A 21,109-nucleotide genomic window follows, 5' to 3' on the forward strand; every position below is an offset into this window, starting at 1 on the left:
GGTTGGATCCTTACCAAAATCTTAAGAAGAAAAATGAAGAAATATGGATGCCTCAAGAACTAACTAACCACTTAGATCCTGCATTAAACATGCTTCTCTGCATCCAGAAGCTGACTAGTACCAGATTAAGAATGAGAAAGGATTTCTTGGCAAAGGATCTTTACTTGCAAAAATAATTCCAAGACTTGGGCTAAGCTCAAATTTTAGGATTTATGTGGAAACTCAAGACTTTTCTTTTCACATTACCATATGAACAAATTGAACAACAACAACAAAAAAAATACAAGCTCTTAGAGATTTGGTTTCAAAAGGTCTAGAGTTTAAGAAGAATATTTTTCCTCTCTCTCAGAGTGGTCCTTTATTAAACCATTCCTTTGATCATGTTATACAGAAATACCTCTATTAATGAAAAGGACATACACTTTATTGTCTAAAATGTTGTTATTGAAATAATGTAAAATGCACTGGAAAGCATTCTAGGAGGAATAAGACTAGGGGATAGGGTATAAACATATTATTTGGCTAAAATAATAGCAATATGATATGAAACAATACCAATATTACCCCCTTTGTGTTATAGTGTAATCCACTGATCATTCTAAGTGATACTAGATAACTTCGAAGTTTGATTAGGGATGAAGAGAGTCCTGCAGATGGTGAGGTCACAGGTGATAGATATATGGATGCCAAAAGGAACAGAAAAGGAAACACTGGAGAAAAGGAGAATGGCAAAAATACCCCTTATTTCACAATTTAGCTTAGGGTCCATGCTATTAACAGTTGTAAGTGATGGACAAACAGAAACTGTGGGTAGAATAGTATGTGTGTGTGTATGACTTGAGATGAATGACACCAAGCTCATAATGCTTTGCATAATTTGTCAAGCGCTTTTACTTGCTTTTTCTTCTTCCAGCATTGCTGACTGTGTAGAAAGATGTTTGTGATGTTTCAGTTCAGTTCAGTTGATCAGTTGTGTCCGACTCTTTGCAACACCATGGACTGCAGCATGCCAGGCTTCCCTGTCCAACACCAACTCCCGGAGCTTGCTCAAACTCTTATCCATCGAGTCAGAGAACCCTTCCAATCATCTCATCCTCTGTTGTCCTCTTCACCTCCTGCCTTCAATCTTTCCCAGCATCAGGATCTATTCCAACGAGTCAGTTCTTCGCATCAGGCGACCAAAGTATTGGAGCTTCAACTTCAGCATCAGTCCTTCCAATGAATAGTCAGGACTGATTTCTTTTAAGATCAGGTTTGATCCCCTTGCAGTCCAAGGGACTTGCAAGTCTTCTCCAACACCACAGTTCAAAAGCATCAATTCTTTGGTGCTCAGCTTTATTTATGGTTCAACTTCACAACCATACATGACTACTGGAAAAACCATAGTTTTGACTAGATGGACTTTTATGATGCTTAGTCCTGGGTAATTATATAATGAGGTATTACATCACCAGAATACATAAATAGATACCATATAACTATATACAAGTAAAAATAGATTAAGCAAATTTCCTTTTCTTAAAAAAGTGCAGAGAAATTTCTTACCTGATATACATTAGTGTGAAGTCTATTTGGGGATATTTCCTGTACCAGTTCTAACAGATTTCCAATTGAACTTTACAGCAAACAATTTGCTTTCATTTTTCCAGGAATGTCTGATACAGGATAATGGGCAGGTATGTTGTGCTGGAAGTAAGATTTGTATCTTATAGATTATAAAAACAAGGAAGTAACATTTGTAGAATAAACTGGACTCATAGCAATGAAAGATTCCTTCAATTAAAGATTTTCTACTGGTCTTGAGCAGACTAACATTACCCCATTTAACACCACAAAGCCTGTAATAAATACCTTCATGTATTCAAAAATCCATTTGAAAAATAGCAAAGTCTCACAAGAATAATTTGAAATGCCTCATAATATATTCTGTACACTAAGTTGCTTCCAAATCAAAAGAATAAAAGCAAAACCCTGATTTAAAATTAGAAAAGCAACTCAAGTAATGCATTTTAGACTAATCCTTTAGGATAAAAAATAAGACTTCTTAGAACATCTCCATCTTCTTTAATATGCCTTTTGTTTGTTTGTTTCTGTCCATGTGGCTTGGGGGATCTTGATTCCCTGACCAGGGACTAAACCCATTCCTAACCACTGGATCACCAAAGAATTTCCTATTATCAGTTTTGAATGAGTGATGCTTTTCATTTTGCTACCTTTACACTGGTATTCCTACAAGGACTCTTACTGTTTTATATTCTTTGGTGAAATTAAGCCCTTACAGGAGCAATTCTTCGCTTCCAGATTCTTGCCATGTGACGTTTTGCTTGCCAGATCATGTCATTAGTTCCACTGAACCGTCTGATTTGACTTAGCAGCTACCGTTGCAGACTTGTTCCTCTGCATGGTTGCATCTGTGGCTCAGCTGGTAAAGAATCCGCCTGCAGTGCAGGAGACCTGGGTTCGACCTCTGGGCTGGAAAGATCCCCTGGAAAAGGGAAGGGCTACCCACTCCAGTATTCTGACCTGGAGAATTCCATGGATTATACAGCCAGCCTATGGGGTCACAGAGTCCCACATGACTAAGCAACTTTTTCACTTTCACTTTCAGTTTAGTTCAGTTCAGTCACTCAGTCTTGTCCGACTCTTTGCCACCCCATGAATCGCAGTACGCCAGGCTTCCCTGTCCATCACCAACTCCTGAAGTTCACTCAAACTCACGTTCATCCAGTCGGTGATGCCATCCAGCCATCTTATCCTCTGTTGTCCCCTTCTCCTCCTGCCCCAATCCCTCCCAGCATCAGGATTTTTTCCAATGAGTCAACTCTTCGCATGAGGTGGCCAAAGTACTGGAGTTTCAGCTTTAGCATCATTTCTTCCAAAGAACACCAGGCCTGATCTCCTTTAGAATGGACTGGTTGGATCTCCTTGCCGTCCAAGGGACTCTCAAGAGTCTTCTCCAATACCACAGTTCAAAACCATCAATTCTTCGGTGCTCAGCTTTCTTCACAGTCCAACTCTCACATCCATACATGACCACTGGAAAAACCATAGCCTTGACTAGACGGACCTTTGTTGACAAAGTAATGTCTCTGTTTTTGAATACGCTATCTAGGTTGGTCATAACTTTCCTTCCAAGGAGTAAGCGTCTTTTAATTTCATGGCTGCAGTCACCATCTGCAGTGATTTTGGAGCCCCCCAAAATAAAGTCTGACACTGTTTCCACTGTTTCCCTATCTATTTCCCATGAAGTGATGGGACCAGATGCCATGATCTTAGTTTTCTGAATGCTGAGTTTTAAGCCAACTTTTCACTCTCCTCTTTCATTTTCATGATGAGGCTCTTCAGTTCTTCTTCGTTTTCTGCCATAAGGGTGGTGTCATCTGCATATCTGAGATTATTGATAGTTCTGCCCGCAATCTTGATTCCAGCCGGTGCTCCGTCCAGCCCAGTGTTTCTCGTGATGTACTCTGCATATAAGTTAAATAAGCAGGGTGGCAATATACAGCTTTGACACACTACTTTCCCTAGTTGGAACAGTCTGTTGTTCCATGTCCAGTTCTAACTATTGCTTCCTGACCTGCATACAGATTTCTCAGGAGGCAGGTCAGGTGGTCTGGTATTCCCACCTCCTTTAGAATTTTCCACAGTTTGTTGTGATCCACACAGTCAAAGGCTTTGGCTTAGTCAATAAAGCAGAAATAGATGTTTTTCTGTAAGTTTCTTGCTTTTTCCATGATCCAGCGGATGTTGGCAATTTGATCTCTGATTCCTCTGCCTTTTCTAAAACCAGCTTGAACATCTGGAAGTTCACGTACTGCTGAAGCCTGGCTTGGAGAATTTTGAGCATTACTTCACTAGCGTGTGAGATGAGTGAAATTGTGCGGTAGTTTGAGCATTCTTTGGCATTGCCTTTCTTTGGGATTGGAATGGAAACTGACCTCTTCCAGTCCTGTGGCCACTGCTGGGTTTTCCAAATTTGTTGGCATATTTACCAGTGGTATATTCTAATTACTTCCATTCACTTTAGGTAATGGTTACTAATACAGCACCTGTTCTATTTCAACAGTATAATAAGTGAATAGACTTCTATATTGATAAGATCTCAGCCCTCTGTTGGGGAGTCAAGAGCTCATCTAAATAAAAACTGGTAGGTGGTTGGAGCTAATAACCTGAGAAGGGAGTCAAACACTTCAGCATGTCCAATTAGTTCTTATGCCAATGGAAATGGGGATAGGAAGTCTTTGGTGGCCTTGGCCTTTTTTTCAAAAATAAATTTTATGTTTTTATTGAAGCATAATTGGCTTACAATTTTGTTTTCTGTCAAATCTCAATATGAATCAGCCATAGGTATACATGTCCCCTCCCTTTTGAGCCTCACTCCCATCTCCCTCCCCATGCCGCCCCTCTAGGTTGATACAGAGCCCCTGTTTGAGTTCCCTGAGGCATGCAGCAAATTCCCGTTGGCTATCTATTTTACTTATGGTAATGTAGGTTTCCATGTTACTCTTTCCATACATCTCACTCTCTCCTCCCCTCTCCCCATGTCCATAAGTCTATTCTCTATGTCTGTTTCTCCATTGCTGCCCTAAAAATAATTCTTCGGTACCATCTTTCTAGATTCTATGTATATGTGTTAGTATATGATATTTATCTTTCTCTTTCTGACTTACTTCACTCTGTATAATAGGCTCTAGGTTCATCCACCTCATTAGAACTGACTCCTTTTTATGGCTGAGTAATATTCCGCTGTGTATGCGTACAACTTCCTTATCCACTCATCTGTCAATAGACATCTAGGTTGCTTCCATGTTCTAGCTATTGTAACTAGTCCTGAAATGAACATTGGGGTGCAAGTGTCTCTTTCAATTCTGGTTTCCTCAAGGTATATGCCTAGGAGTGGGGTTGCTGGGTCATATGGTGCTTTTATTTCTAGTTTTCTAAGGAATATCCATACTGTCTTCCGTAGTGGCTGTGTCAGCTTACATTCCCACCAACAGTGCAAGAAGTTTCCCTTTCCTCCACACCCTCTCCAGCATTTATCATTTGTAGACTTTTTGGGGATGGCCATTCTCACTGGTGTGAGGTAATATCTCATTGTAGTTTTTATTTGCATTTCTCTAATAATGAGCAATGTTGAGCATCTTTTTATGTGTTTGTTAGCCATCTGTATGTCTTCTTTGGAGGAATGACTATTTAGGTCTTTTTCCCACTTTTTGATTGGGTTGTTTTTCTGGTATTGAGTTATATGAGCTGCTTGTATATTTTAGAAATTAATCCTTTGTCTGTTGTTTCATTTGCTATCATTTGCTCCCATTCTGAGGGTTTTCACCTTGTTTGTAGTTTCCTTTGCTGCACAAAAGTTTTACGTTTAATTAGGTCCCACTTGTTTTCTTTTGTTTTTATTTCCGTTACTCTAGGAAGTTGATCATAGAGGATCTTGCTTTGATTTATGTCATCAAGTATTCTGCCTATGTTTTCCTCTAAGAGTTTTATAGTTTCTTCCAAAGCATTTGGAAGTCTTTGGTGGACTCATAATCTTTTACTTCAGAAAATGGTGAAACTGACATATAATGGAAGACATAATAAAAGTCTCCCCCCGACCCGCGACAGATGGATTTGTGCCCATCTTGCCAAGGTTTGTTTGTTTTTCTTGTGTTTGGTGAGATGAGGTTAACTGTTGAGACTGTATCTGTCCAAGGACCAGTTTTGTGCAGTTATTTGCCCATACAAAGATGAAAATGGAAACTGGGCTCATAAATTGCTACTTCTCTTAAACATGTATGCTTATGTCTGAAAGTCAAAGGTCCTACCACTTTTGTCTTTTCAGAAAACAACAAAGGTTCGGTATAAACTAACAAATTTTTAAATTGCTTCAAGACTCACAGATGAGATATTGAGCTGTGGACCTGGTTCTTGCTCTTCTCTGCAGGGAGTGGAGTCAGGGCAGAGAATTGAATTAGGAAAATGGACCATCTACAAATGCACAATGACCATCACACTAGGAATACTAGAGCATGTGGGCTGATATTTAACTCTTAGCAAGCTTAAGAATAAAAAGAAAATACTTTCTTAGGCCTATGAATTTAGGGATGGGTTTGAAAGAGAAAAGGTTTGAGTAGACATTTCACATGCTAGCTGAATTGGATCCTTAAGAAGCAGAAAATTGTACTGGAAAAAACAGAATTGTACCAGACATAATTCAGGGGAGGATGTGAAACTGGCTATGGTTTGGAGTTGTGTGCTCACTTGTCAGATACTTATAGCCTCACTTTTCAGTATTTACTTGTACCTATAACATTATTTTGGTGGGAAGACACACAAGCATTAGAAGAATTTTGTTTTTGTTTTGTCCTGAGAGAGCTCCTAAAATGGCTGATTAAACAGTCCTGTTCACTCTGCTTGCATGTAGAAGAAGAAAGTCAGACCAAAGGTTTGATCAAATCTAAGTTAGTATGTATCTCTTGGGTCTAGCACTTAACCTCAGTTCCCAAATGAACCAAGTATAACTGATAGTAATGTAAATGTGTAGAAATAATGATATCAATGATAGCCAAAGAATGTTCAAACTAATACACAACTGCACTCATCTCACACACCAGCAAAGTAATGCTGAAAATTCTCCAAGATAGGCTTCAACAGTATATGAACTGAGAAATTCCAGATGTTCAGGCTGGATTTGGAAAAGGCAGAGGAACCAGACATCAAATTGCCAACATTTACTGGATCATAGAAAAAGCAAGTGAATTTCAGAAAAACATCTACTTCTGCTTTATTGATTAGGCCAAAGCCTTTGACTGTGTGGATCACAACAAACTGTGGAACATTCTTAAAGAGATGGGGATACCAAACCACCTGACCTGCCTCTTGAGAAATCTGTATGCAGGTCAGGAAGCAACAGTTAGAACTGGACATGGAACAACAGACTGGTTCCAAATTGGGAAAGGAGTATTTCAAGGCTGTATATTGTCACCCTGCTTATTTAACTTATATGCAGAGTATGCCATGTGAAATGCTGGCTGGCTGAAGCACAAGCTGGAATCAAGATTGCCGGGAGAAATATCAATAACTTCAGATGTGCAGATGACACCACCCTTATGGTAGAGAGTGAAGAGGAACTAAAAAGCCTCTTGATGAAAGTGAAAGAGGAAAGTGAAAAAGCTGGCTTAAAACTCAATATTCAGAAAATTAAGATCATGTCATTTGGTCCCATTACTTCATGGCAAACAGATGGGGAAACAATGGAAACAGTGACAGACATTATTTTCTTGGGGTCCAAAATCACTGCAGATGGTGACTGCAGCCTTGAAATTAGATGATGCTTGCTCTTTGAAAGAAAAGCTATGACAAACCTAGACAGCGTATTTAATAGCAGAGACATTACTTTGCTGACATACGTTCGTATAGTCAAGGCTATGGTTTTTCCAGTAGTCATGTATGGATGTGAGAGTTGGACCGTAAAGAAAGCTGAATAATGAAAAACTGATGCTTTTGAACTGTGGTGTTGGAAAAGACTCTTGAGAGTCCCTTGGACTGCAAGGAGATCCAACCAGTCCATCCTAAATCAGTCCTGAATATTCATTGGAACGACTGGTGCTAAAGCTGAAGCTCCAATGATTTGGCCGCCTGATGTGAAGAACTGACTCCTTAGGAAAGACCATGATGCTGGGAAAGACTGAAGGTCAGAGGAGAAGGGGACGACAGAGGATGAGATGGTTGGATGGCATCACCAACTCAATGGACGTGAGTTTGAGCAAGCTCCGGGAATTGGTGACGGACAGGGAAGCCTGGCGTGCTGCAATACATGGGCTCCCAAAGAGTCAGACAGGACTGAGCAACTGAACTGAACTGAATGATAGCAATGAAGATTTATGAAATGATTCCATTATACACAGTGCCATATACTTATAATAGATTATTTTAATTCTTACAATGACCTTATAAAGCAGGAAGTTTTTTTTGTTGTCGTTTTTATTTTTTTTACTTTACAGTATTGTATTGATTTTGCCATACATCAACATGAATCCACCACGGGTGTACATGTGTCCCCAATCCTGAACCCCTCTCCCACCTCCCTCCCCATACCATCTCTCTGGGTCATCCCAGTGCACCAGCCCCAAGTATCCTGTATTGAACCTAGACTGGCCATTTGTTTCTTATATTATACATGTTTCAATGCCATTCTCCCAAATAATCCCACCCTCTCTCTCTCCCACAGAGTCCAAAAGACTGTTCTATACATCTGTGTCTCTTTTGCTGTCTCGCATACAGGGTTACCGTTACCATCTTTCTAAATTCCATATATATGCGTTAGTATACTGTACTGGTGTTTTTCTTTCTGGCTTAGTTCACTCCAGATATCTAAATGTCTACACCTATCCACACATGGATACTTAACGGACACCTCAGATTTAACTATGTTTAAATCAGAACTGACAAATACTCCCCTCTCCACATAAAATCTGTTTCTTCTTTATTTTCTCAATCTCAGTAAATGTCCACTCCACTCTCCTAAGAGCCCAGAACAAAACTTGAGATCATCTTTCACTCTGGTCTCTTATACTCATGTTTAATCTATCAGTAATTCTGATCTGCTTTATATTTTCTGAAAAAACAGAATCTATAAACTTCTATCACTTTGATCATCCCAGCAGGCAATTTTTTGTTTGCTTTCTTGGATCTGTGGCTCATATAGCAACAGAAGAATCAGCTTACACATAAATGACTAACCCTGTGCACTTATCACTCAGTAACAAAAATTAACATTTTTGCCATCTTCTTTCTTCCATTCCCTACCCTCCCTTTTTTGGTGGAGGATTTTAAAACAAATCCCAGCAAAGTCATCCTTTTAGTGATCAGATCACCTTGCTCACAGCATTTGTTTCTCTTTTCAATAAAAGCTGAAATCTTTTCAAAGGCCTACCAGGGGGACTACACGCGGGACACCATCTCCTTCCACTGTCTCCTGCTCAGATGCCAGAGAGGTCCTTAAACCTTAGTATCCTCTGGAAGGCTTGTCACAGCACAGGCTGCTGGGCTTCATTCTCAGAACTTCTGATTCAGATCTGAAATGGGCCTCGAGAATTTGCCTTTCTAACAAGTTCCCAGATCCTACCACTGCCCAGCGGCATACTTGGGGGACCATCAGCTGCACTGTACTCTTTCATTTCTTCAAGGTCCAGGAGTCTTTGCACTGCTCTTCCCTCTGCCCTGAGCACTCTGATTTACTCAAGATTCGCTTTCTTCCATCTCTTCTATATGATATATTTTGAGAGGCCTTTCCCTAGTGGCTCAGAAGGTAAAGCGTCTGCCTGCAATGCAGGAGACCTGGGTTCGATCCCTGGGTCAGGAATGATCCCCTGGAGAAGGAAATGGCAACCCACGCCAGTACTCTTGCCTGGAAAATCCCATGGACACAGACGCTTGGTAGACTACAGTCCATGGGATCACAAAGAGTCGGACACGACTGAGCGACTTCAATCCTTGACCACCATTTAGCTTCCGGTCTCACCTGACTATTCGATATTTTCATGGCAGGCAGGTACGCGGGCAAGGATACCTAATTTTTCTCTGCATCCCATTACAGTGCTGTAGATCTCTCCCAGTAAGTGCAACGAGGGGATCACAGCCTGAGAAGTGAGGCTCCAGTTCCTGCTTGGGACTCTGGACAGGCGAGCCATTTCTTCTTGCCTCAGTTTCACTATCTGTAAAGGAAGGATCGGCTACGCCCACTCCTCCCGCCTACCTGGCGGTAAACTGCGAGAGGACAAAACAAACGCGCCTGTGGAGTGGAGCAGTCAGGGAACGCCAAACGCCGGGACCACGCGCTTTCCGGCCGGACCCCGCCCTCACGTCTCCGGCTCAAGGGTTCGGGCAGGAGAACCCACCCTGGGAGCCCACTCGGCAGCGGCAGGAAGAGGCGGGGCGGGGTCTTGAGGGCGCGTCACACCCGGAAGTGCCCTCCTGCCGCTCCGCCCCCAGCATCGCCGGCAGGCGGAGAGCGCCCGTGAAGTGCGGCTGCAGAGCTGGGCCGGCAAGCGGGGCCGCTTCTGGAGCGGGTGCCGGTGCAGGCGCGGGTGCGGGGCGGCGGTGGGCTGGCGCCCGGGCGGATGGGACGCGGCGCGACGGGCGGGCGGGGCAGGCGTCCGCAGCTGGAATGGTGCTGGCGGCGGCGGGCGCCGTAGAGCTGAAGCCCGAGAGGAGCCGCCATGGAGACGCCGCCGCGGCCTCCCGCGTGAGTGAGCGGACGGGCAGCGGGCGGGGCCGTAGCGGCCGGGCCGGGCGGCAGGCGGAACCCAGCTGACCCGCGGGCGGGGCGTCGCCGCGCGGGGCTGTAGGGAGGGTCCTCTGCTGGCTAGCTGGAGCCCAGGGAGGGCCGAGCATCGGCGGGATGGAGACACAGGATGCGCGCGAGGCCGTCGGAAAAGGAAGCTGCAAAGTACAGACACCGGTGCCGAGAGGAATTCCTCTCAGCTTGCCTGTTTCTCCGAATTCCTAGCAAAATTCTGTCCGAGGAGCTTGCACATTGCTCGGAAAAAGCTGAACCGTGGCTGTACAGGTCATGTGACCTCTTTTACCTGGCACAGCAGAAAATCGTGTCCAGAAATCACAGCATCTTCTGTTTCTCTGGCACCTTGGGCGAATTAGTAGTGTACGACCTGCCAGGCACAGGTGTCTTTTCCTTGGTACCCAAGTACTTTCAAGACCTGCAACAAATTTGCTTCCAAAATAAGCTGAACAGTTACTTGGGAGACATTGAAGAAACTGCATTATTCAATACAAGATTTTTCTTTTAGCATTTTGTTAAAAGTGGACTATTAATCCCCAGGAATTTTGAACATTTCAAGTTTGATTTACTTTCTTTAGTTTAATCTTTATAAAGGGACAAGAGCCCTTTGAATCTGAGGTTTCAAACCGCCAGCAAATTTCTTCTGAGGAACCATGTATCTTTTTATGACCGCTTATTCTTGGAGCTTTATCACTTTTCATTTAGATTTGGCCAGCTTCACTTCAGGGCAGTTGTACAACAGCAACCTTTTATAGCTATTTGGCAGAATGCCAGCTAAATTTGTTTTGGGCTGAAAGTTTGTTTGATGTTGAGTCCTTTTAGGAGAGCTAATAGAATTCTGAAACTACAGTTTCTAAAAATGCCTTACAGAATTTTTAGCTTGAGTAGAACCAGGTCATGGGGATTAAGGAGTACCTGAGACTCTTGAATTCCTGGACTGGTAGGAACAAGAGCTCAGTTGCTTGATGATGGTTGTGGCTTTGAGGACTTTGTGATATGTTCATGTTGTTCAGCAGGTTTGGGAACACTCCTGAACCTCTAGGAAACATGATGATGGTTGTTAGCATCAACAATGTGAGCATAGCGTCAGCACATGGGTTGTGCTCAGGGGCATAAAAGGAATTGCTACCTGACTGTAGACAACACATGGTATAAAGGATATCTTAGGTAGGGTATTATTTGCCATAAACCTGCCCTGTTTATATCAGTTCCCTGCAGACCCTGTTTTGCTTTGGCAGCAAAGTGAACTAAAGGAAAGAAAAAGGGTACCTTAGACTGCAGATGAGAAAAAGCTTTGGGAAAGCAGGCTCTGAAGGGAGGAAAAGAACATTACACATCATTTAAATATAAGTAATGAAAAATGAAATAAATGTGTGCGTGCAAATACTGATAAACTGAATCTAATACAGATCAACTAAGCAGAATTTTAGGTGTCCAGCATAGTTCTTTGCTATTAAGGCTTCATCAGTAGAGCTGCAACAATGAGAGGCTGAGATGTAATGGAAAACCAGGGGTGAAACAAAGTTAAAACCAAAAAACTCCTTTCAGTCATTGGTGGCTTAAGTTGGTATACTTTTATTTCTGTTCATTTAATGATAAATAGAAATAGGTTTTATTTTCATTTGGTCTATCTAGGAATACTATAATTCCAGAACTGGAGTGTTTTTTACCTTTCTGTACATCAAAAATAGTTTTTCTTCCCACTCCTTGGCCTCTTTGCCTCCGCTCCCAATAACGTTGTTTTTTCCTTCGACACTGACTCATGGCTGCTGGATTTGAGAAATGACAGTTCTTAGGGAAGGAACTTTGCTGGGCCTCGCTGTGCTAGAACTGGGCTAGGAGGCCAGTGTCAGTTATTGAGAGGGCTCAGCTTTTCATAAGGTTAGATTTTTAGCCTGAGCTTAAATGCAAAGAAAGTTGGTTGATGGGGACCTACGTGCTTTGAATGATGTGGTTGGAAGCGGGGACTCACATCCTCTTTGTATGAATGTTTTTTTATTTGTGCAAATATTTGTTTCTCCAAATATTTGAAATGCCTGTCTCTACCTGGTACTGAGTTTATACTTTTGCTTGTGAGTTTTTTTAACAACTGGTTTTGCATCATTTTCAAATCCCACCTTGCTCCTTTTCAGTCTGTTACATCTGGGAAGGTTGGAGGCGACTGTGTCCAGGTCTCTGGTTCCTTTAGATGGGCTTGTTGAGATTAGGGTTTTTTTCCTTTCTCCTCTTTCTACTCCTTGCCTTCAAGCTCTTCTCATCCTTTTTGATTCTCATGTTGATTGTCATGGACTTTATATCTCTGTTTGTTGTTTTCTGCATCCTTGAGTATATGTATCTTTTAGATTCTGTTATATTTTTGGGTCTGGGCAATATTAAAACCATGGGATATTTGCCTCTGATTGAGCCTGAAAAGTGTTCAACTGAAATTTATATAGGTTAGCAAATGAGTCGTCTTAAGCAGTACTGAGATGTGTGAAAGGAAGTGTAAGCTGATCACCCCTGACCTCATGAGTGTTTTATACATTTCTAGCCTTTATAGTTATTTTTGTGAAGATTTTTATAATTACTGAAGACTATGAGTATAGCACAGAATGCATCCCTTTGAACTGAAAAGTTTTCTTGGCCTTCCTTTCTCTACTGACCCTCTTTCACAAGTTGGCTTTTTCCCTACAGGCTTTGGTTTTTTGCTTTTTCTTAATGAAGCTAAGTAAACATGCCTCAGGTATACAACTGTACCTTTTTTCAGTTGATTCCACATCACTGAGAGCTCTTGAACATTAGAGATGTTCAGCATAGGCAGACTAACATCTTGTTGACTGTATTATGAGGGATTTGGGAAGCCAGAAAATTAGTTGAATTAGAGCAGAGGTTCTCATATTTTTGGACTTCACTGACTGAAATTTCTCAGATCCTAAAAGCAGATGATGTGAAAGTGCTGCATTCAATATGCCAGCAAATTTGGAAAACGCAGCAGTGGCCACAGGACTGGAAAAAGTCAGTTTTCATTCCAGTCCTCAAAGAAAGGCAGTGTCAAAGAATGCTCACACTACTGCACAATTGCACTTGTCTCACACGCTAGTAAAGTAATGCTCAAAATTCTCTAAGCCAGGTTTCTATAGTACGTGAACCATGAACTTCCAGTTGTTCAAGCTGGATTTAGAAAAGGCAGAGGAACCAGACATCAAATTGCCAACATCAGTTGGATCATTGAAAAACAAGAGAGTTCCAGAAAAACATCTACTACTGCTATTGACTATGCCAAAGCCTTTGTGTGGATCACAACAGACTGTGGAACATTCTTTAAGAGATGGGAATACCAGACCACCTTACCTACCTCCTGAGAAATCTTTATACAGGTCAGGAAGCAACAGTTAGAACTGGACATGGAATAACAGACTGATTCCAAATTGGGAAAGGAGTATGTCAAGGCTGTATATTGTCACCCTGCTTATTTAACTTATATGCAGAGTACATCATGAGAAATACTGCACTGGATGAAGCAAAAGCCGGAATCAAGATTGCTGGGAGAAATATCAATAACCTCACATATGCAGATGACACCACCTCTGTGGCAGAGAGTGAAGAAGAACAAAGAGGCTCTTGATGAAAGTGAAGAAGGAGAGTGAAAAAATTGGCTTAAAACTCAACATTCAGAAAACTAAGATCGTGGCATCTGATCCCATCGCTTCACATCATGGCAAATAGATGGGGAAGCAGTGACAGAGTTTAATTTTGGGGGCTCAAAAGTCACTGCAGATGGTTACTGCAGCCATAAAATGCTCCTTGGAAGAAAAGTTATGACCAACCTAGACATCATATTAAAAAGCATAGATGTTACTTGGCCAATAAAGGTCCATCAATCAAAGCTATTGTTTTTCCGGTAGTAATGTATGTATGTGACAGTTGGACTATAAAGAAAGATGATGCTTTTGAACTGGGGTGTTGGAGAAGACTCTTGAGAGTCCCTTGGACTGCAAGGAGATCTAACCAGTCCATCCTAAAGGAAATCGGTCCTGAATATTCACTGGAAGGACTGATGCTGAAGCTGAAACTCCAGTACTTTGGCCACCTGATGTGAAGACCTGGCTAGTTGAAAAAGACCCTGATGCTGGGAAACATTGAGAGTGGGAGGAGAAGGGGACGACAGAGGATGAGATGGTTGGATGGCATCACCAGCTCAATGGACATGAGTTTGAGTAAACTCCGGGAGTTGGTGATAGACAGGGAGGTCTGGTGTGCTGCAGTCCATGGGGTCATAAAGAAAGAGTCAGACATGACCGAGCAACTGAACTGACTGAGAAATTAAAAAAAAAAAATTGGAGTCCGACATAGAATTGCTAAGTTTTTTGGTTTGTCAAGTTAAAAAAAAAGTTACAATTATCAACTGTCATCTTTTTGTAAAAGAAAGGACATTTTAGCACCTCTCCCCAAAGATAAAGGAGGGAGGACATAATCTCAGACTAAAGGATACCTCTTAAATTGAATACATGTAGTTTTATGACGCTTCCCTGGTGGCTCAGCGGTAAAGAATCCACCTGCCAATGGAGGTTTGATCCTTGGGTCGGGAAGATCCTCTGGAGAAGGAAATGTCAACCTCCTCCAGCATTCTTGCCTGGGAAATCCCACGGGCAGAGGAGCCTGGTGGGCTACCATCCATTGGGTTGCAAAGTCAAACATGACTTAGCGGCTAAACTACAACAACTTGAGGTTTGTTTGTTTGTTTGTTTGTTTTTCATATTTATTAGATGCCTTTGGTGACCAAGCACCCAGTAAATATTCCCAAAGAAATATCTCAGAAAACAAAACAGTCTTTTTCCTCATGGTTGAAACTGACAGTAAACAAATATATGATACAGTTACTCCAGAGGGGGTGTCTGAGTACTTTGTGTTATATGCTTTTCTCTCTCACATTGCAGGCTGTGGACATTTGCTACAGTATTGTTTTGACCACTGATCCTGTCTTAAAAAACAGGCCCTTGCTCCCTCTGACACTACTTTTTCTTGGTTTCCTGCTCTTGTTTTTAGGTTGTTAAATGAGATTTACTTAATTTTATTACTTTGTTTCATTTAATCTTGTCAGTAGCCTACCTTATTAAGTGTGGAAGTGAAGTGGAAGTGAAAGGTGCTCGGTCCGTGTCCAACTCTTTGCGACCCCATGGACTATACAGCCCATGGAATTCTACAGGATAGAGTACTGGAGTGGGTAGCCTTTCCCTTCTCCAGGGGATCTTCCCAGTCCAGGGGATGAACCCAGGTCTCCCACATTGCAGGAGGATTTTTTACTAAGTAGATCTCGTTACTTTTCAGGGGTTAAATTACATTCCTAAGCTTATCAAATAGAGGAGAGACTGTGACTCTTAATTTCTCTCTCATCACTTTTTTGGCTTACAAGGCTTCTGTTCATTGGCAGTAACTGTTTCTCACAGATACAGACTTTGGCCAGTTCTTCTTTTCAATCAACTGTTTATCACTAAGTTGTGGCTCTTTCTGTGTCTTAAGCCTGATCTATAGATCTGTGCCTCAGTTTTGAATTTTGAGCTTCTTCCTGTACACTTACGCTTAGCGCATACATCAGATTCAGCACATCTGAAACTGAGTTTTCATAATCTTTTTCTCAAATTGACTTCCCTTTATAACATCTCCACTTACTCAATGGAATAATCATTCTTTTGGTCCTGGATACCCAAAGCCTTGAAACGGTCTTTGATTTCTCTTTCTTTAATTATCCTCCACATTTTATCACCTCCCAGGAACTGAACATTATTGGTTTCAAGTGTCCATTCTGATTGCTTATACTCTGATGATACTCAGGGTTTCATCCCTTGATACCTGGATTGTCTCTCATCTCCTTTGAGTTCACCTACTGTTTTGACTGCCTAACATCTAGAGTCAAGTCAAAGACTTTACAAAACCAGGTATTGTAAAGACTTGAGGTATTGTAAAGACTGAGGCCAGGAAGTCTCAGCCCTCCAACATTTTGGCTTATCTTATATATTCAAAATCATTTTGTGCCTTAACCTCCTAGAGTAAACTCTGCCTTATCATAGGTGAGAAGTTTGCAGCATTTTCCTTAGAAAAGCAACTTAGAAATCCTCTAAGTTGGGTGAACTCTGGTAGTTGATGATGGACAGGGAGGCCTGGCATGCTGTGATTCATGGGGTCCCAAAGAGTCGGACACGACTGAGCGACTGAACTGAAGGCCCAGATGGAGTCCTGTTCTGTTCACAAGTCTTCCATGTTTACTCCAGCTCATTGTAGCTCCTCTTTGCAATTCCTATACTGTTTATAATTGGTAGCCCCTATGTTTTTGGGCTCCAAAATCACTGGAGATGGTGACTGCAGTCATGAAATTAAAAGACGCTTACTCCTTGGAAGAAAAGTTATGACCAACCTAGATAGCATATTCAAAAGCAGAGACGTTACTTTGCCAACAAAGGTCCGTCTAGTCAAGGCTATGGTTTTTCCTGTGGTCATGTATGGATGTGAGTGTTGGACTGTGAAGAAAGCTGAGCGCCGAAGAATTGATGCTTTTGAACTGTGGTGTTGGAGAAGACACTTGAGTCCCTTGGACTGCAAGGAGATCCAACCAGTCCATTCTAAAGGAGATCAGGCCTGGGTGTTCTTTGGAGGGAATGATGCTGAAGCTGAAACTCCAGTACTTTGGCCACCTCATGCGAAGAGTTGACTCATTGGAAAAGACTCTGATGCTGGGAGGGATTGGGGGCAGGAGGAGAAGGGGACGACAGAGGATGAGAAGGCTGGATGGCATCACTGACTTGATGGATGTGAGTCTGAGTGAACTCTGGGAGTTGGTGATGGACAGGGAGGCCTGGCGTGCTGCGATTCATGGGGTGGCAGAGTCGGACATGACTGAGCGACTGAACTGAACTGAATCTTGCGCTTGTGTACTGACATCGTGCTGTTCCCTGGTGGTTTCTGAAGTGCCTCCTGGAGAAGGCATCTGTGTTTGGCATCTTTTGTATTCCTCTGCCTAGTATAGGGCATTAGTGGGTGTCTAGGCAGTGCTTCCCTACTCGATTTATTAACAGTGGTGGTGTGGTTTGGAGTATTGTCAGTAAGTTTTAATTTACTGTTACAATTAAGAATGAGGAAGGCCAAGAAAATTCTTAAAAATATATCTCATGCTTAGTTTAGCTTCTAACCCCAACATTTTTTGTAACTATGTGTTTATTTTCACATAGTATTTAGTGTTTATAAGGCTCCCTGAGGCTTGTAGGTGAGGTATTACTATCTTCGACTTCCATATGATGTTTATTAGACAGATTTGTAGAATATCAAAACCTTTTTTTTTAAGTACACAGTCTAAAGCCCAGAGAGGCTAAATGACTAATCCAAGGTCACTTGGTTAGTATCTGGCACAGGCCAGGACTGTGGTTCATGTTTTCTAGCTGATGTTGCGCCTCTTCTAGTGCCTTTTCAGTCAAATGTTGGAAAATGTAGCCCAGTCAACTGAATTGCCAAGTCATATTGCTGCCCTCTTACCAACCAAGTGATGGTAATGGGAAAAATTGCAAAAGATAGGTCAGAAATATGAGTGATTAAAGACATGGAAATATTTGAAATGGATCATCAAACTCCTCCCAATTTTAGTATCTCACATATATCCCACTCTGACAGTAACTTTGTTAGTTGTTTTTAATACATTATTTAAAATAAGACTGATCTTGCAGAAGGCAGGGGGTTTTACCCTGGTCACTTTTCTGATAGTAGTCACTGTCAGGGACAGAAAGTGCTTGCTTGTTCTTTTGTTTGTCATGTAGGTAACAGAAAGTGGGAGAGGGAGCAAGGTTGAACTGACTGAAGCAGAGCACTTTACAGCTCTTATTGTCGTTTGATCTGAGAGCTTCCTTCACCTCTCCACCTAAGAGTCCGATTCACATCCTGTGGGTGTTCTGCACACCATATCCTGGGGGAGTACAGGGCAGTATGTAAGCCTCCATTCTGTCCTCCAGGAAGGTCAGCACTTTGCTTTAAGTGGTAAGCCGTTTTAGTAAAATTGGGCATTGTCAACTTTTCTGGACTTTCTCTTTCTCGGTCTGGGAAATTGGAAACATAACTTAGCAATGTATCTACTATGCTAATGTATTCAGTGCTTTTGTTATGATACCTGTAAGGTGTTCTGTGACTGCATGGGAGGTGTTTTTTAATCACATGATGCTTTATAATCAGTTCTAAAGGTCTCCGTCCTGAAGGTCTATCTCGAGTTCTTAGATGTCTGTAGGGCAGATGTTAACATTATTTGGTAATGTGAGGATATGTTCATAGATTACGGATAGTCTGCTGAGTGTGTACCTAATAAAAGTTTAAATTCTAAGCACTTGAAGGAAATTTGCAGAGTATGTTTTTTTTGCCTGTACCTAATTGCGAAAACTGAAAGCACAACTCTACCACAAACCAAAATGTTTCCGGAGGAGAAAGCCTTCTTCCACTTTCACAGCCTCTAAGTAACATGGTGGTTATTTGGGTGAGGTGAAGGATGTGAGGGTATTTTGTTGGGAAACTATAGGTGGCATAACATATGTTAAAATGAGAGTTATGGTTGCGTCTCTACTTCTCATATGCTGGACTTGTCATGGGAGCAGTGTTCTTATGGTAATCAGCTTCTGAATGCAAGTGTACTTAGAAGACAGAGAAAATAGAAGAGCTATAAAGTAACGGACAAACTTCATAGCAGTACAGCATGGATGGTGACTTTGAAAACAACAGCTTCTGATGTGAACTTGGCAGAAATTTGTGAGTAATGGTGGGTGACATTGCAGGCAGGGGAATCTTGCAGCTTTTGAGGCGAACAGGCAAAGAAAAGAGCAAAGATAGTGGCCACCTAGGAGCTGAGTGTTTGTCTTGAATGTGAAAATGTTTGGTCCACTGGTAAATTTTTCAGCTGCATCACTCACGTGACTTACAGCATTATTTCCACCAAAAAAACCTTGAAAGCGTAAACAACCACTGTTTCCTAATGTGTTTGTTCTCAATCTGAGATGATTGACCTGTGGTGGGAGGTAAGTGGGTGGTGGCGCATATTACATCACTCCCCCCCACTTTTTTTTAATTATACATAGCTGCCTTTCACCTCTATTCCTGGAGATGCTGTCATTCTGGTATACTTAGACCTGTAAAAGGGACTTGCCTGAATTTTCACAGGAAGAAGGATGATTATGTGTAGTTTAGAAAAATTGCTTGGGTCATGTAGTCCTTCCGTCCCCTCCATCCTCCATTGGAAAATGCTGCTGCTGCCACTAAGTTGCTTCAGTCATGTCTGATTCTGTGCGACCATATGGACAAGAGCCCACCAGGCTCATCTGTCCATGGGATTTTCCAGGCAAAAATAGTGGAGTGGGTTGCCATTTCCTTCTCCCTGGAAAGTGCTATTCCAGAACAAATAAAATGCATCCAAGGAAACTATGCTATTTCACAGATTTCCTCAAAATTTTTACAGTAGACTTAAACCTTTGCTTGATTGTGGAATCCTGATTGTTTGAAGGAGACAACCCATATAAAAGTCTTTGTTGGCCTCCTCTCTGAGAATCAGTTATTGGCAGTAGTATGTTTTTAAGCAGAGTTAGAAAGGTGGTCTGAAAAAAAAGAAAGAAAGAAAGGTGGTCTGAGAAGCCAAGCTTGCCTACAACTGGGAGTTTGTAGAAGAGTTAGTCGTGGAAGGAAGGCTTCAGGATTGTCTGTTAGAAGTGTTCTGGGATCCAAACCCTTGAGAACTCAACAGTTGTAGAGTATGTATTGTAACAACAGGCTGCTGGGTAATTTTAACACTGGTTATGGGATGTAGATTTGGGGGAAAGTCTTAAAAGTGAAAGAACTTTGAAAAAGTATCTCCTTTAGATACTTTAAAGGTTTTCATAGTGAGGAGCTTTTCTGGAAAAGGTTAGCACTTTGCTTCTCAAGGGAAGCAGGGAGAGGTGTAACTGCACTTCTGTGTGTGTGTGCTCAGTTGTGTCCGATTCTTTGTGATCCCATTGACTTTATTTTTGGGGGCTCCAAAATCACTGCAGATGGTGACTTCAGCCATGAAAGACGGTTACTCCTTGGGAGAAAAGTTGTGACCAACCTAGATAGCATATTCAAAAGCAGAGACATTACTTTGCCAACAAAGGTCCGTCTAGTCAAGGCTATGGTTTTTCCTGTGGTCATGTATGGATGTGAGAGTTGGACTGTGAAGAAAGCTGAGCGCCGAAGAATTGATGCTTTTGAATTGTGGTGTTGGAGAAGACTCTTGAGAGTCCCTTGGACTGCAAGGAGATCCAACCAGTCCATTCTGAAGGAGATCAGCCCTGGGATTTCTTTGGAAGGAATGATGCTAAAGCTGAAACTCCAGTACTTTGGCCACCTCATGTGAAGAGTTGACTCATTGGAAAAGACTCTGATGCTGGGAGGGATTGTGGGCAGGAGGAGAAGGGGACGACAGAGGATGAGATGGCTGGATGGCATCACTGACTCGATGGACGTGAGTTTGAGTGAACTCCGGGAGTTGGTGATGGACAGGGAGGCCTGGCGTGCTGCGATTCATGGGGTGGCAAAGAGTCGGATACGACTGGGCGACTGAACTGAACTGACTGTAGCCTGCCAGGCTCCTCTGTCGATGGAAATTTTCCAGGCAAGAATACTGGAGTAGGTTGCTATTTCCTACTTCAACTGCACTTATAATGTAACTTAAAAGGTAAACCTTTCCCTCCTATTTGACTGCTTCCTAGTGGGTATTCCTCTTCTATATTTGTAGTTTTAGACATGTTGTGTTGTTTTCTGTTACTCAGTTCTGCTTCTGAACCAGAGACCATGTGACACAAAATCGAA

General features: G+C 42.1%; 1 protein-coding gene across 1 annotated transcript in view; it reads left to right on the forward strand.

Moving 5' to 3' along the window:
- The first annotated feature begins 8,468 nt into the window (after positions 1-8,468).
- Positions 8,469-21,109, forward strand: part of KLHL2 (kelch like family member 2) — a 168,801-nt gene continuing 156,160 nt past the window's right edge. The window contains exon 1 of the mRNA XM_069556626.1: positions 8,469-10,231. Within this exon, the coding sequence (XP_069412727.1) occupies positions 10,206-10,231 (26 nt within the window). The 5' untranslated portion in view covers positions 8,469-10,205. The remainder of the gene's footprint in view (positions 10,232-21,109) is intronic.

This window comes from Ovis canadensis, chromosome 17, assembly GCF_042477335.2.
Source record: "Ovis canadensis isolate MfBH-ARS-UI-01 breed Bighorn chromosome 17, ARS-UI_OviCan_v2, whole genome shotgun sequence".
NCBI classification, from domain to species: Eukaryota; Metazoa; Chordata; class Mammalia; order Artiodactyla; family Bovidae; genus Ovis; species Ovis canadensis.